The sequence below is a fragment of the Scyliorhinus canicula genome, chromosome 4 (genome assembly GCF_902713615.1).
Source record: "Scyliorhinus canicula chromosome 4, sScyCan1.1, whole genome shotgun sequence".
NCBI classification, from domain to species: Eukaryota; Metazoa; Chordata; class Chondrichthyes; order Carcharhiniformes; family Scyliorhinidae; genus Scyliorhinus; species Scyliorhinus canicula.
In genome coordinates this window covers 115755720-115773478 of record NC_052149.1, presented here as the reverse complement: position 1 = coordinate 115773478, position 17759 = coordinate 115755720, and the positions used below count along the sequence as shown (strand labels likewise).

Here is a 17759-nt window from a genome sequence, read left to right as displayed (position 1 = left end):
TAGGAGTTTCATTGTCTCTTCCTTGGTGGTCCGGGTGTTCGAGATGTAGAGGAGCAGGTCATCGGCGTAGAGTGAAACTCTATGCTCTTTGTTCCCCGCCTCCTTTGGATACCTCTCCACCCCTTCGCTCTGAGGCAATTGCCAGTGGCTCGATTGCCAGACCAAACAACAGCAGCACCCCTACCTCATACCTCTTTGTAGCTGGAAGTATTTAGAGCTAGTGGTGTTTGTCCGTATACTTGCCATGGGAACACTGTACAGTAGTTTCATCCGGGAGGTGACCTTTGGTCCAAAGCCAAACCGTTTCAGTACATCGATGTGTTACTTTCCTTCGACTCTTGCAAAGGCGTTTTCTGTGTCCAGGGACATGTTCACTTCTGATGCTCTATCCTTGGATGGGGTCATTATCACATTCAGTGGGCGCCTGATGATCGATGTTCGTTGCCTGCCCTTGACAAAACCCATCTGATCCTCCATGATTACCTCTGGCACGCAGCTCACCAGCCGCCTCGCCAAGGTTTCACCAGGATCTTTGCATCTACGTTGAGTAGTGAGATGGGCCTGTATGACCTGCACTCTGTTGGGTCTTTGTTCTTTTTGGGTATCAGCAATATTGAGGCTTGTGCCAGTGTCAGTGGCAGGGTGCCTCTTACCAGTGAGTCTTCGAACATCTCCCACAGGTGCAGGGCCAATGCTGGCACAAATGTTTGTAGAACTCTGCCGGGAATCCATCACTCCCCAGCGCCTTCCCCGCCTGCATGGAGTTGATACTCTCCAAGACTTTCCTCAGTTCTACAGGTGCTTCTAGACCCCATCTCTTATCTTCCCCCATTATCAGCATGCAGTGTCTGTCGAGGAATTGCTTCATCTTCGAGTCCCCCTCGGGGGATTGGAGGTGTGCAGCCCTCGGTGAAGGTTGCAAAGACTTTGTTGATCTTTTCTGCCGCAATGACTAGCCTACTGTTTCTGTCTTTAAACTGACCATTTCCCTCATGGCTGCCTGCTGCCTCAGCTGGTGAACCAGCAAGCAGCTGGCTTTATCTTCATGTTTGTAAAACTTCCCCCCTGTCTGAAGGAGCTGGTGTTCTACTTTCCCAGTGGAGAGCAGGTCAAAGTCCATCTGTAGCTTTTTCTTCTCCGCCAGCAGCTTTACGGTCGGGGCCGAGGATTACCCTGATCCACCTCTAGTATGGAGTCGACTAGCTGTTGCCTAGTTACTCTCTCCTTCCTATCTTGTGCACCTTGTATGCAATAATTCCATCCCCCCCCCCCCCCCGCTTATTCCCACCTCCAGGAACGTGGAGGGTGAGACTTCCCCATTCTGGTTGTTGGTAACGTATCCGTCTATGACTTGTTAAAGCCGTTCGCAGACGCCTTATTGACCAGGAGCATCGTGCCCAGTCTCCCTGGGGGAGTTGTGCCTGACCCGTCTCCAACCTCACATCCACGTAGTGTGGAGCATGTTTAGAGACTCTGATTGCGGAGTACTCCGCTTCTACTATCTCTGCAAGCATTGATTTCCTCACTACAAAAAAAGTTGATACTGGTATATACCCTATGTACCTGGGAGAAGGAGAACTCCTTCTTCCCTGGGTGTGTGAACCTTCACGGATCTATTGCCCCCATCTGTTCCATGAAAGCGTTCAATTCCTTTGCCATGTTTGATTTTTTTCCGACTTGAGCCTTAATCTGTTCGCCATGGGTCCTACACGCAGTTAAAGCCCCCCCCCACCCCATGATGAATCGGCGATTTCCCCATAGTTTTCTTCATGAATTCTGCGTTGTCCCAGTTGGGAGCGTATATGTTTACAAGGACCACTGGTGCCCCTTCCACTGATGGCCCGTGGCTGCTCCATTGCTTTGCAGTTTGGCTGGAGTGACCTGTGGGCTCTGTCTACTTCTGGGGCTTGGAGATGCTTACCTCTCCAACAGGTTTTCCCAGCATCTTGGCCATGTACTCCATAGGGTTCTGCCCTCTGTACCATCCGGAAGGCCCACACTGCGGAGGTAATTACAGCGCGACAGGTTCTCTTGGTTTTCAACCTTCTCCCTTAGCGTCCTTTGTGTTGCCACCAACCTTGCCATCTCCATCTCCGGTGAGGTGATCTGGTCACTCTGGTCGGTCGCAGCCTTTTCCAGCTCTCTGATCATCATCTCCTGTGTCCCCAGTCGCGACTCCGCCGCTTGAAAAGGGACCAATGCATCCGCTACCATCGCCTTCACTGTCGCCATTATTTCTGGCTTCATGGCGCCTCTGTAAAATTGGAGCTCCAATGTTAGGAGGTTCGTTCATTCGCTGATCAGGGGGTAGCCCGTCATATGTCGTGGCGTCCCATCCCATTTGAGTGCGACCGATTCCTCATCACCCCCCACCCCGCTGTGTTCGCCAACGCCACATCCTTCCTCTCCAGACTTTTGCTGATTCTGCCGTCTTTTTGGATCCTCAGATTGTTGCCTGGCATGACTTGTTCCCCGATTTAGCGGTCTATTTTGGGGATATATGTGCCTAATTTCACATTTCCAGGAGGTGAGCCACCTTTCACGCGTCCACTCAGCACATCCCCGTCACCAGAAATCCTGACCACATCCATGACTCCCAGAATCCCCTCTTGACTCAACCCCCACCCTCTGCAACCTCACCCCCACCATCAATGACCCACCCCAACTCTCAGACTGCCCCTGACCCTCCAACACCCCCAATCGAACCTTGTGCTCCACCTTCACATTCCCTTCAACCTTGAGTTCAATGTGACTCTCTTGAGGCAGGAGATTTCTAAGACTTTGGCAGCCATGTAACGCCACTGCTGTTTGTTTGCTACACAAACATTTTTATGATTTTTGTCCACTTGATTTTCATTGTGGCGGTCACCTTCAGAATGCTTCAGATCGAGAAATCAGAGTCATCTCCAGGTATTATTTGTCTAGAATACTCCTGAAGTTTTGCCATGTCACCTCATTGTGCTTCTGCTCTGTCACTGATGTTCAGTTATGCTCCAGAATTCCCATGGGATCTAATTATTGTATTAATTTTTATTAGTGTCACAAGTAGGCTTACGTTAACACTGCAATGAAGTTACTGTGAAAATCCCCCAGTCGCCACACTCTGGCGCCTGTTCGGGTACACGGAGGGAGAATTTTAGAATGTCCAATTCACCTAACAAGCACGTCTTCCGGGACTTGTGAGAGGAAACCGGAGCACCCGGAAGAAACCCGCGCAGACATGGCGAGATAATGCATACTCCGCGCAGACAGTGACTCAAGCCCGGAATCGAACCAGGTCCCTGGAGCTGTGAAGCAACAGTGCCCCCAAACAGCTCTCTACAGAATTGACTTCCAAAAGACTACCCTTCCTGGCCCTCCGACTCCCCTTTGTCCCAACCTCAGAATCTGTCAACCGACCCATTTTTCCCTCTGTCATTTTACCCAGTTCTGGCACCCTACCACACTTCCACACACCCACTTACCTCATTTAAGCTCATTCAGTAACTCAGTGAAAAGCTATTTAAATGTCCCACAGCTTTTCAGCATGTTAGTGAATGAACACTTCCCAAAATGCAGCAGCTAGAGCTATAAAAAGGGGGGGCGTGGTTTGGCCTGGCTTTCCTGACGATCGAGTTCTGTGAAGGACTCCCAGAACAGGTAGGCTCTGATTTCTGAAGAGGCGCAGTTAAGATGTCCGGGCCAGAAATGTGGAACTTTGGTTCAAAGTAAGAAATTAGGAGCAGAATGACAATTGATGGTCATTGACATTCCTCAGAAGTTACAGCCCACGTTAGCTTGTTGTACTTTATCTACCCAGAGGCATCTATAGTCTTGGGCATGAAGGTATATTCAACATCAACCAAATCCTTGTGTTATTTCAGTTTCTGTTGAGATGTCTGCTCTTTCTGGGCCTTGTGGAAAACAGTGAGAATATCCCATCAACTCGATGAGGCACCTTGCTTACTCGTCACTACTGGCTTGACCACAGTAAAGCTTTGCGGATATGCAACTGCACTGCAGGCCTCTGCATTGAGCAACTCTTCAGTCATATCAGTCTTCACCTCAGCTCCCCTTGGCCTCGTCTACTTTTACTATCTCTCAGTCTTCCCTAAATTGCTTCCTCTGTATAAACTCATCTATTTATATTCAAGAACACCCCCTTCCTGTGGCTACCTCCTGCGAGCTCTCTACTCTGGTTTCCCTTCATAAACAATTCCACCATGCTTTACCCCTGCTCTCACACTTTTTAACCCCATCTCCTCTTTTGCCATTTCAGGATTCACATCCTGTTCGCTTGACCTCATCCTCCTAATTTACTGAGCACCCTAATCCCCATGCTATTTGGCCGTGACAATGGACCAGGTTGGTGGAAGAGCGAGTATTGGGGTGCTTATCAAAGATTATTAGCTCTTATTAAAAGAAGCTGACCTGTGCATGTACTGGCGCTCATCTGTACTATATTGTACACTTCATCTACTTTACTGTCAATTCAATTGAACATTTCTGACATAAACATTGTACCGATGGATTTGTACTATAAATTGAATTGTATTGACAGTTTTGAGGGGAAAAAACACCCTCGTCTCTTGATTAATTGGGATCAATACTGTTTCCACAGTTATGTGGCTGCTCCGCATAAGGGGCGAAACATCTCAGTGCTACTGATCGAGAGAAGCCTCACAAGATCCTACCCCTTTGCTGCCGACTACTCAACTGCCTCCCCACCTACCCCATCAATGCCTTTCTTACCTACTTAAAGGTTCAGCCCTGAAATGAAATGAAAATCGCTTATTGTCACGAGTAGGCTTCAAATGAAGTTACTGTGAAAAGCCCCTAGTCGCCACATTCCGGCGCCTGTTCGGGGAGGCTGTTACGGGAATCGAACCGTGCTGCTGGCCTGCTTGATCTGCTTACAAAGCCAGCGATTTAGCCCTGTGCTAAACAGCCCCTTCAGTGCAGTACAGCTGCCAGGTTTTCTTCCTAATCCCCAGTTGGCCAATGTCCTGAACAAATTCAAATGAAGTCCAACCATAAGAGTGATTCTGGTCAGTAATGGGCAGTAATGGCAATTACTGAGAGGTACAATTGAAATGGCAAGCTACACCACAGTGATCCTGCGTATTATCAAGAGACTTTTTGCAATATTACACTGGGCATAGTGAATAGTGAAATGAAATGAAGCGAAAATCACTTAGTGTCACAAGTAGGCTTCAAATGAAGTTACTGTGAAAAGCCCCGAGTTCATGGGTGTGGGGGTTAAAAGGAATGAAGAATGCATATTAACAGTGAGAAAGGGACAAGAGGACAGACTGGAGATTTTACACAATGAGGGATAGATAGAGGAAGGATATTAGCGCTAACTATAACCTTGGAACCAGTGGCGTGCAGAGGTCTGGTGATGCCCGGGGCACATCTTGATTGTATGCCCCAAAGACTCAAGTATAAGGCCTAATATACTGAGAAATGTTATGAGAAAGGAAAACATTTTGAATATATAAACACAGATGAAACATGAAATAAACGCTTTATTCGATTTTAATATAAATCAATCAAATTTATTAAGTTATTTTCCCCAAATGATACCTCCTGTCACAAAACACCTGAACTACTTCACTTTTTACATCAGCTGTGAGAAATTCTTTTTCAATGCTTATTAAAGCCAGGTTGGTCAGTCGCTCCTGTGACATAGAAGACCTCAGATATGTTTTTATTAATTTCAGTTTTGAAAATGACCTTTCACAGCTTGCGACTGAAAATGCGATTGTAAGCAGTAATCTGTATGAAACACACAGCGTCGGAAAGACATCCCTCCCATACTGCAGTAAAGACTCCAGAGCATCTTTAGGATCAGGGGGAACTCTATTCCCTCCAGCTCGAAGGAGCATCACAAAATCAATAATTTTGTCATATAACTGAATTGCAACCACATCATTGTCATAATAATTTGCAAAGTCTGAACATTCCTTTTTTAATTTCTCTCTTTCTTGTTCATCTTCAATCACTCCTGAATTCAAGTTCAGAAGAAAAGAAAATCGGTCACTGAGTCTTTGAAGACGGACACTGCGGTCTTCAATTTCAGTTTTTAATCTGTTCACAATCTCTACCATTACTCTATTCATTTCTTCTTGTGCCGTCAGTCCACTATCTCTTGCTGACTCTCCAGGCATTATTCTTCTTCTCCTTATTCGTGCAATTGGTATTCCCCAATTTTGACAATATTCATTGACTAAATCTATTGCATTGTGGATAATTTCATCATTCTTCAAATTCAAGATATGAATAAGTCCTCTCAGATCACAAGAAGCTTCATGGAACCCCATTTTCGGATCCTGCAAACGTTTTGAGACTTTATCCACTGATGATAAAACTGAGTACCAAAAATTTAATAAAGCTATAAACGGGAACTGTTGAATAGAGTTCAGTAGCGATCCTGCATCGGATTTAGTTTCCCTTGAAAATTCTCCTTCCAGCAGGTGTTGAAGGCTTGCAATAACGTTGTCACACTCTTCGTGGATTACTTGCACAGCATCATGGCTGGAACTCCATCTTGTGTCACACTGTCTTTTCACAGTCCGAGTGACAAATGATTTTAACACTTCCCAACGAGAAGTAGATGAAGAAAAAAAAGTAGAGTTTTTCTAGAATGCCAAAAAATGTAACAACAACAGGTTGCACCTCACTTGCATGGACACAGGACAAATTGAGGCTGTGGTTCTCGCAGTTCACAAACACAGCTTTTGGGTTAACTTCAAGAATTTTTTGTTGAACACCTCCTCTCACTCCAGCCATAACTGCTGCGTTATCATATGCTTGACCACGACAGTCATTCATGGAAATTTTGTCTTCTTCCAATTTTTCCTGAATTTTATTTACCAGGCTGACTGCATCTTTCTTGTTGACTTGAAAAAATCCCAGAAATGTCTCCTTTATTTCTACTTTTCTGTTTTCATCAATATGAACGTAACGCAGAATTTCAGAAACCTGATCTTCATGGGCAATATCTGGAGTTGAATCCAGCATTATGCTAAAATATTTTGCGTCCTTAATTTCGGAAATTATATTTTTCTTGACAGTTTCACCAAGAAGATTGATTATTTCGTTTTGAATTCTGTTGGACAAGTAGGTGACACTTTTTGGTTTCTCTTTCCCTCTCTGCAAGTGTTTTGCTAAGATGTCATCATATTTGGCCAAAAGTCTGATTGTTGCTAGAAAGTTTCCTGTATTTTCACTGACTGTCTCCCCTGGCTCTGATAACCCAGATATTCCTTCTCCTCGATGTCCACGATAGGCCACATTCTGTTTTGCCAGAAAGGATATAACCTCGACAATCCGTTCAGTTATAGCTTTCCATCTTTTCTTTTCAGCAGACATTTGCTGTTGAAGTTCAGCATCTATCGTAGTTGAATGATGGAGTCGAACTACAAGGTTCAGGTATTCCCTCATGTGAGCTCTATGAGAAGGGCTTTTCTCATGGTCAGGTATTGTTGGATTTAATTTTCTCCAAGTGGAGAAACCGTCTTCCTTTCCAAAGTTTAGCCATGATGTGGAGATGCCGGCGTTGGACTGGGGTGAGCACAGTAAGAAGTCTTACAACACCAGGTTAAAGTCCAACAGGTTTGTTTCAAACACGAGCTTTCGGAGCACGGCTCCTTCAGGATTCACCTGAAGAAGGAGCCGTGCTCCGAAAGCTCGTGTTTGAAACAAACCTGTTGGACTTTAACCTGGTGTTGTAAGACTTCTTACTGTTTCCAAAGTTTGACACAGACAACAAATGCTCCTTTGAAAACAAAAAGCAAACAAAACAGTAGCATGCTTTCCGATATGGAGAGTATAACAACCATTTTCTCTCCACAATTTCTCCGTTTGTGGAAACTTTATCAAACCACTGTTTGGAAAATGATCTCCCATCCTTCTCAGCAAATGGACCACTTTTATTCTGATATCTTTCAGGGCCATGTTGTAATATTGTCATCTTCAAATGATCTGGAATCGGTTTCTTCAAACAGCCAAAATCGCTTCTTTGCAAAAATATGCAAATATCTTCTTTATTTTCTTCACATGGATCATCATCCTGACAACGAGACTGAGGAGAGAGAGTATTATGTTCTAACCGAGCTGAATCCGTATCAGAAAAATCCTTCTCTGTACCCACATCATCTTTTACTTCTCCAGGTTCTCCTGCTCCTTCTTTACTTCTTTTTATCCATGCATCTAATGCCCCTCTTTGATGGGACTCTTCTTCGACTCTGGCCCTCTTTTTTTTCCTGTTCTGTGCTCCACTCGGTTGTACACGAAATACTCGTAACACTTCATTTTCTATCTCAAAAACCGTAAGACGCATGAGAAAATGGGAAGAAAATGGTAAACAATCGGTCAGTTGCAGACGGATAAACCATATTTCATTTCTTTGTTCCTTCGAATCAAATTATTTCACACTGATTCTCCACTGATAATTTTGTGCAATTTATATCATAGACTTGCAAATTAGTGGTATCTGTATTCGAATATTAGCATGTTAAGGAATAAATGTCCCCTATTCCGAGATTAAATGCCATAGCAGTCCTCTGATCATCCAGGCTTCACTCTTACTACATCCCACGTAAATATTTCATTAAATATCGCCAAAAAACCTATAAAAACCGTAGTTGCACCTGTTCTAGAGCTATTCACTGACCTGAGTAGGTAAAAGAACTAATCTAGATGCACAAAAAGCTGAAGAAAAGACGAGTTATGACTCGAGGAAACGCAGGAACGAACAGCCACGTCTGCTTGTTGCTTTTGATGGTTGCACCACGTACATCATGCGCATGCGTGTGGGGGGGATGGGGAGAAGGACCATTTTCTCTAGACAGAAAGGGTACACCATGTTAAAGGAATAAAGGGCTAACAACTGCCTCTGCAGTGTGGTGAGCCTCCAAAAATTGATTTATCACCGCTGAAATTTTAAAATTACTATCTTATTTCCTTCTCTGGGGCAGCACGGTGGCCTAGTGGTTAGCACAACTGCCTCACGGAACTGAGGTCCCAGGTTCGATCCCGGCTCTGGGTCAATGTCCGTGTGGAGTTTGCACATTCTCCCCGTGTCTGCGTTGGTTTCGCCCCCACAACCCAAAAAATGTGCAGAGTAGGTGGATTGGCCACGCTAAATTGCCCCTTAATTGAAAAAAATAATTGGGTAATCTAAATTTTAAAAAAAATTTTAAGAAAAAAAAAAACATTTTTTTTTTTTTTTTTTCCCCTTCTCTGATTGGATGCCCCCATCCAATGGATGCCCGGGGCCAATGCACCGTCGGCCCCCCCCTCTGCACGCCACTGCTTGGAACCTTATAAGAAACAACGAATGCCAAAATTTCAGAGCTTGACAATATTGCCTGGTGAATAAACTAACATGAGCTGAATGAGCATCATTTTTCAATTCTATTATGAACCATAGTAGAGATGCCAAGGGGACATGGGAGTTTTGCCCTCAGGATAACTTCTCTTTCAGCCGAGGCTGCAAATAAAGCTCGTCTGAAGATGATTAAATTGTGGATTATGATTTGGGCAACACCAAGGGAAAGGCAGAGGTGGAGAAAGATGATGATTCTCAGGTGAAATGCATCAAATGTCAAGTTACAGTAGGCCAAAGTTTCACAGCTGGTGGTTGATTGCGTTGGTTTTGCTGGCATTTATTTGGAAGGGGTTTTGGCTCAAAGTCTGAACATTTTAAGAAAAGACTTTTAAGTGCTGGCGTTTCTTCTTTGTAGGTTAAAAGTAGCCAAACATTCATAGAATCATAGAGCCCCTACAGTGCAGAAGGAGACCATTCAACCCATTGAGTCTGCACCGACCGTCTGAAAGAGCTCTCCACCTAGGCCCATGTAACCACCCCACCCCCATAACCCAGTAACCCCACCTAATATTTTTAGCACTAAGGGGCAATTTAGCATGGCTAATACAACTAACCTGCACATCTTTGGACTGTGGGAGGAAACCGGAGCACCCGGAGGAAACCCATGTAGACGCAGGGAAAATGTGCAGACTCCACACAGTCACCCGAGGCCAGAATTGAACCTGGGTCCCTGGCACTGTGAAGCAGCAGTGCTAACCACTGTGCCATTGTGCTGCCTTTACTCATTCAGATGAGTAAAGTGGAATTTCGGCCTGATATTTTCCATAACCATCACTAGACATGTTTTGTGTTTGAATTGAGTTCTATGATTCATCAGAGCATTTTTTTACTGCTATGAATAAGATCTGTCTTGAGGCGCTCCACAAGTTTGGTCTCCCCGTACCTTGCTGCCTCATCTATTGGTTGAAGGAATGTGGCTTTCTTGAAAAGTAGACACAACTCCATTCTGAGACTATGGAAGTGTGCCAGGGCTGGGCTAGATTGTTGCATTCAGGAAAAGCTTCCACTTTACAAGGCTTTGTGGAATCATTTGTCTCTGGTTCACCAGGAGAACTGCAGCATGACTGCTCAGTGCGAAGGGTTGATGCATTTGTCACATGTTGGTAGTAGTCTACAGCCATGGTGTGAACACCATGGGATGGTGCTCCTGTCCTGATGATGCAGAGCTAAGAGCACCTCAAGAAGGCTGATTATGCGGCTTGTCTATGGATCTGCAATCCAAATCCCAGACTATTTAGTGGGAAACATCCAGCCTGATCAGAAATTAAGGACACAATCTTCTACTTTGAAGCTACATTCTGAAATTTGGTATAGCATGGCATCTTGCAGCAAGCCTAATTAGTTTGACTTTGTACCGCACATTCTAGCTGAAAAGAGCTTTGCCATGTAAGTTGCTGGAAGTGTGAGCTATAAACAAGGGCGATGGGATCTTGGTGACTGATGGAACCAACACTTAACCTATGAGATTAAAGGATTGAGAAGTAAACTGACGAATCACAGAGGAGGATGGATTAGTGTGAAATCAACTTCAGAAAGAGAAATAAAGAAGGAAAGTCAGATTTCAAATCAGTGCGGGAAATAAGAACAAGAAACAAATTTTAAAATTTTCAAGTCTTCAACAACAATTCACTACCTGGGGGAATGTGACTGATGCATTTCTGAACCATAGAGTTTGATTGACAGCTATGCTGATAAAAGGGTACTTGCTCTGCTAATTACTAGACTTGAATTACTGTGACGAGTTTAAAACTCTAAATTTGCCAACTTCATGAAACCCACGGGTGACAAAGGGCAAGATGTTGTCTTTGTAAAACTATAGTGGTGTGATAAATCAAAGAGTACCTTTGACGATTTGCAATTTATGGGGTTTCTCTGCCTCGCCGCAAGTTGCCAGGGTGCCCAAGTGGCACTGCAAGGCTGGCAGGACCAAGGTGCTTGGGTGCCAGGCCGGCACTGCCAGGGATCGGGTCCTGGGGAGGCCTTGCCCATGACAGAGGGGATAGGGAGGGCTTCCAGTAGCCACGGAAAGTTTTGGAGAAGTTAAAATGGGAGATCCTAAAAGCAGGAGGAGGGGGCCTTAATGGGGTGGAGGGTATAGAGATCAGGGCCGGGATTCTCCCCTACCCGGCGGGACGGGGGGGGTCCCGGCGGCACCACTCCGGCGTCGGGCCTCCCCAAAGGTGCAGAATTCTCTGTACCTTTAGGGGCTAGGCCCACGCTGGAGTGGTTTCCGCCACGCCGACTGACGGCAAAATTGGCACCAACGGCCTTTGACGCCTGCCGTCTGCCGTCGGGGCTGGCCGAAAGACCATCGCCGATCCGCGCATGTGCCGGTGTGTCAACAGCCGCTGACGTCACCACCGGCGCATGCGCGGTGGAGGGGGTCTCTTCCGCATCCGCCATGGTGGAGGCCGTGGCGGCGGCGGAAGAAAAAGAGTGCCCCCACGGCACTGGCCCGCCCGCCGATCGGTGGGCCCCGATCGCAGGCCAGGCCACTGTGGGGGCACCCCCCCGGGGTCTGATCGCCCCGCGTCCCCCCCCTCCCAGGACCCTGGAGGCCCGCTCGTGACGCCAATCCAGCCGGCACCAGAGGTGCTCCAATTCCCGCTGGCGGGAGAGGCCTGTCAGCGGCGGGACTTCAGCCCATCCCGGGCGGTGAATCGCCGCGGGGGGCACGCTGATCGGCGGGGCGTGATTCCCGCTCCCGCCGATTACCGGGTGGCGGAGAATTCCGGCCACAGCGTGGGCGGGATTTACGCCGCCCCGGGCAATTCCCCGACCCTACGGAGGGTCGGAGAATTCCGCCCCAGGACATCGGTGAAAATGGGGTTTCACTCCGAACTGCGTGGCTTGCCAGTGCAGGAAAAGAGCCTTAGTGTGGCCTCGCTGGGGAGAAACTCCACAAGGCCAGAAAACTGGCAAAATGCTAGTGAGTAGTGAGGTGAATCTCGACACTGCAGAAACTCCCACCAAAGGCGCCTGAAAACGGACTTAGATTTATGTACGCTGAATCGCACCCATTATTTTCCATCCAAACCCAGCCCTCCATTTAGATTTGTACTGCACTGTGAAATCTATTTCACAGTATGAACCAACATTTCTCAAAGCGCTGGCCAAAACTAATGGAGAATCCACTTTCCGTTTAAAGTAGGTTTGTGGAAAAATAAACTCTTGCCGGGCTAACCTACCATGAATTTGTCAGATTCCTGCTACAGTTCAATAGGTCATCCTCATTGCTTATCTCAGGGTTTATCTTGTAGGTCCTGCTGTTCTTTAATCCTGACTGCGTTATGTTCATGCTCTTTCCACTTGCTCCCTCACAGGTGATTCCTTTTGCTGCTGACTGTGACGAACAAGACGAATGTACGTGCCGGGACCCTAAGGCTGAGGAGAACCGTCAGAAAGAAATAGAGCTCAGATTTCACTAGCACGGAAGAGAAATAGATGCCGTGAACTCCAGCCAGCAGCATTTTGGCCTCAGACCAGCAGTAATGCCACAACCGCACATTATTTTGTTATATTCAAGAAAAACGGGGGAATGAGAGGCAATGGTTTCTTTTTTGTTGTCTACGAGTTTATGAAGACCAGGGTCAAGGATACAGTCTGTGGTCTTAACTATGGGCATGAATGACATTAATTCAGCAGTTTCACTCCAAGATCTAGAGGGTAGGCAGCATCGGACTGTGCAGCACACAGTGGCTTATGTGATCCATGCTCCCCTCAATTGTATTGATACTACTAGTCTTGCTCTTCTAACCGGGCATCTCTTTTCCTTCTTCCACTGCAACTCATTACTTCCCAGGACTTCAAAACTGTGGAACTCTATGCATCCATTATTCTTCCTTTCCGGTTTCAAGCTAGACTTTATCCAGCCATTACTATTGATTTATCCGATCTCTCCTCCTGATCTCAATCTTGCAGACAACTCTTCCGGTGAGCCTTCATCAAGGTTATGTCACCTGAGACTGCTTGATAATGCCACGAGCTGTGAAAATTCATCCAGTCTATCAGGATCAGTATCATTCTCTTGGTATTACAGAGATCATAGAAAAGACAGGTGGGGAGCTTGTCTGACCATGTCAAAATATATCACTGACCACTATCAGCCCCATCTATTGCTAGTTCATATCCATATTTAAAGAACAAACAAAAATAGATGGTTGGTTGATTATGAATTATATTCTGACAAAGGGGATTGAGTAATTTATGATTCTATAATGTTCACACTTCTCTTAAAAAAAAAATCTGTGGTATCCATAAAGAGATTCAGCACCCTGCCAAAATTGTGGCCTGTGTTAAGCCGTAGTCACATCGTGCAATTTAGTAGCACGGTGTACTTCACCAATGTATTGGACTCAGTAGTATGAGCACTTCATGATCATTGATAGTCTCACCACCCTAGCTTTAAGAACATAATTAGAATGAGGGGAAGCCAACTAAGTCAATCAGATCGGATATAGGAGTGGGGAAAGGTAGAGTAAATGGAACGATGCAGCACAAGAGACCATGTGACCCTTTGTGCCTGTACTGGTTCTCTGAAAGGGATATCCAATTAGTTCCATTTTCATGCTCCTTCTCCACAGCCATGTATTTTTCTGCTCCAATTATGTATTCAATTTCCTTTCAGGAATGATTGATTCTGCTGCCATCATCGTTTCAGGTAGCGCATTCCCGATCACAAGAATTTTCCCCCACTAAGTTCACTTCTTATTCTTTTTGCAGTCACTTTAAATCAGCACTTCTGCCACCAAAAAATGGTTTCTCCTTATTTACTCCACCAAAATCATTTATGATTTTGAATACCTGAAGTCTCCTAATCTCTGCTCTAAGGAAAATAATGCCAGCTTCTCCAAACTCTTGACCCGACTGAAGTCCTTCATCCTTGCTGTCCTTTCAGTAAATCTCTTCTGTATCCTCTCTGAGGCCTTGATATTCCTATCTAAAATGTGACACCCAGAATTGTACCTATACTCGAGTTGAGGCCTAACCAGTGTTTTATCAAGGTTTAGCATAACTTCCTTGCTTTTGCACTCTATGGGTGATGCTTGGTTTTATCAATAGAGCAATATATTTTTTAATATCCTTCTCATCTTGCCCTGCCATCTTCGCCGTTTTGTATACATAAGCTTCCACGTCTCTCTCTTCCCACACCCCCTTTAAATTTACACTAGTTAAATCAAATTACTTTTTTGTTTTCTTTCCTATTTACATCCCGTTGGGAATAAGGAGCGGGCCTATATGATTCGGAGTATTGCTGTGGAATTAATCAGATCTTGAAGAAACAAGACCTCGTTTGGCTGGAGCAATGAGTTAGTCTTTGTTTCACGTATGGGATTTGGTTCCAATTCTGCCTTCAGTGCAAATACTGCTGTAAAGTATTTTAAAAAGGCCTGTTTGGAGCATCAACTGTGGCTCCGTTGGTGGCACTCTCGTCCCTTGAGTCAGAAAGTTGTGGACTGAAGTCCCACTCCAGGGCTTGAATACAAAAGTTAAGGCTAAAACTCCAGTGCAGCGCTGTCAAACGTGCTGCCTTTCAGATGAGATGCTAAACTGAGGCCCTGGTCGTCTTCACAAGTGGACACGAAAGATCCCGTTGTGTAATTTTGAAGAAGAGCAGGTGTCCTGGCCACTATCTATCCCATAAATAACGTCACAGAAACAGATTATGTCATTGTTATCACATTGCTATTATTGGCAGCTTGCTGTGTGGAAATTGGCAGCTGCATTTGCTACACTACAACAGTGACTACTCTTCACAGAATTACTCATTAGCTATAAAGCACTTTTGGGACATCCTGTGATTGTGAAAAGCGTTATATAAATGTAAGTTTTGCTTTTTTTTTATTCCACTTGCCACCTTTAACCTCATCATATTCAGCATGGTCATATCTATGGCTAGAGAGAGAGAAATCCCGCACCTTTATGGTGTAGTGTTTGGACTGAGCAAAGGGAACTTTGTCCGACATTTGTTAATCCAAGATCAGCATAATAATAATTCTGAGCTGGTTAGTGAAGATCATTCCACGTGTGCAGCTCGATAGGTGCAACAAAATAACCAAACATTTGAAGAAAACAGCAAGAGATTGAACAAAGAAATTGCAATCAGAAACTGTAGACTGATGCATCACAGGAGGAGGCCATTTGCCCCATCATGACTGTGCCGGTTATCTGAAAGAGCTATCCAGTTAGTCCTACTCTTGTCCTTCCTCCAGATCCTTAAACGTTTTCCTTTTTAGAAAAGTCAGTCAGTTATATTAATATTATATTAATTATCCATTTGACTCCTTTTCTCTGCATCATCATTCTTATTTAAGCTTTCCTGTCAAGTTTGACTATGGGGACACTGCACCTACCTCAGTCTTTCTTTACTCCTCTTTACAACCTTGCTGTTGTCCTTTAGTCAGTCACTTCAGTTCATCCACTGCAAAAGTTCAGTGAATGGAGAATGGATCTTAAATTGAAGGAAATTTGAAAGTATTATTCAGTTACTGCAATGCATCGTCTTCACACACTGACGTAAGTGAAAAATAACCTTTTGCAGAATATTCGTTATACTTTGGGGATTTAAAGATTCCAAACCACCTCACAATCCCTAAAGCTTTACCCTCACAATCCCCCTCTCATTTCCTTAGGGTGGCAATTTTCCAATAAATCCCAGTTTGAGACCTATGTAATGCCATCAAACTGGTGCGTAAAGTGTTTTTTAAAATTTTGTTTACAAATGATGGAACAGAAAAACATGCTGAGAAACTTGTAGTCAAATTAGTAACGGAGACTTCACGCCAACGCAAAGACGAGCATTTTGGAAATTATAATTGGGACCATTTCTCTAACAGGCGGCCAACGTGCAACACACAAGCCTTTTCCTACTGCAGGTGTAGAACATTTATCTGATTAACTTGTCTCAAAATTGTTGTAGTTTAACACAGCTGATACACACTCTGGGTGGGATTCTCCATTCCCTGAGCCGCGTGTGTTTGGCGGTGTGCCGTTCGCTGGTGGTGGAATTCTATCCTCCTATCGCTTGTCAATGGGATTTCCCATTGAAGCCACCCTACACCGCCGGGAAACCCTCAGGTTGGGGTGTACTGCCAGTGGGAAAGGTGAATCACAATGGTTGGCGAATTCTGGCCAGTCTCTCACACACCATCACAACCACAGCCTATCCTGTTCTCAAAACCAAATCCTGAATTACCATTGAATACTTCACAGTGAGGTTCAAAAGTATCGCTGCAGTTTCAAGATGGACTCACACCATCTACTTTGCAGGAATGAATCAGTAGCTTAGGTTAGAGAGTGTCCAGCAATGCTAAGATAATGGAGCATATATTGATTGCTTTATTAACTTGCTCATGAATCACCAGTCTCCACATAGACTAACACAAAATCCAAGATGTATTCGTCAATTTAAACTGCAGTTTGTTTCAATACTTCTTGCAGCAGAATACTCTTTTTTTGAAAATAGCATAGTTTTGGAAGATTTGTTTCAATAAGTCTTCTCAATTCCTTTTTCTCTCCAGAAACAAATTCTGCCTCTTGAACCCAATTATACTTTGACTCTACAGTCTCATGTTGGTAAATTATTTTCTTCCACTTGCATTTTGTCTGAAACTTACACAACAACTGGTATTTGAACCCTGAACAATTCACCAGGATACACGTTCACAAGCAAAAAAGCAACATTGCACTGACCTTCAGTTTTATTGTACTGGCAGGCTGTCTAGTTTGGGTGTCTTTAATCCACTCTGTGGTCACGAGCCAGAGCATCCGGCACCCATGGCTCTGATAACTCGTGGACAGGTCTGGCCTCGTCCCAAAGTGTGGTCAAAGCAAATGGGAGTCCCCAGTCTCCAGCCCTATTACTGAAACCTTTATCCATTCATTCGTACACTCTTCCACACATTGTAATACATTCTTCAACCACGTGAAGCTGCTGTTGTAAGGTTCAAGGCTTAATCATAGGTAGGTTTTCAATACATGAGAAAATATCCCGTCTCGGAATCACACCGCACCAGCTGCCTGAGGTTGAGGGCAGATGCCAGCATTAAAATGTTACCAAATTAAACCATAGTGTCCAACAACCCCCCCCCCCCCCCCCCCCCCCCACCCCCCTCCCCAACTTGCTTCTCATCAGATTTCGGTTAAAAGCAAATAAACAGATGGGCTTGGACACACTTTAGAATCCCACAACATTGCTGTGTCAATCCCGCACTCCCCCACCATCCCGCCTGTGCACACTGTCAAAGATGTTTTGGCCGTTTTCACCCGGGCAACAGCACCTCGAAATGAAATGAAAATCGCTTATTGTCACGAGTAGGCTTCAACTAAGTTACTGTGAAAAGCCCCTAGTCGCCACATTCCGGCGCCTGTCCGGGGATCGAACCGT

At 45.0% G+C, this 17759-nt stretch overlaps 1 protein-coding gene across 1 annotated transcript in view; it reads left to right on the top strand.

The window, feature by feature from the left end:
- LOC119964909 (pappalysin-2-like) overlaps positions 1-17451 on the top strand; it is a 569527-nt gene extending 552076 nt beyond the window's left edge. Inside the window, exon 22 of the mRNA XM_038795012.1 lies at positions 12697-17451. Coding sequence (XP_038650940.1) covers positions 12697-12801 — 105 coding nt within the window. The 3' untranslated portion in view covers positions 12802-17451. The remainder of the gene's footprint in view (positions 1-12696) is intronic.
- Positions 17452-17759: the final 308 nt, after the last annotated feature.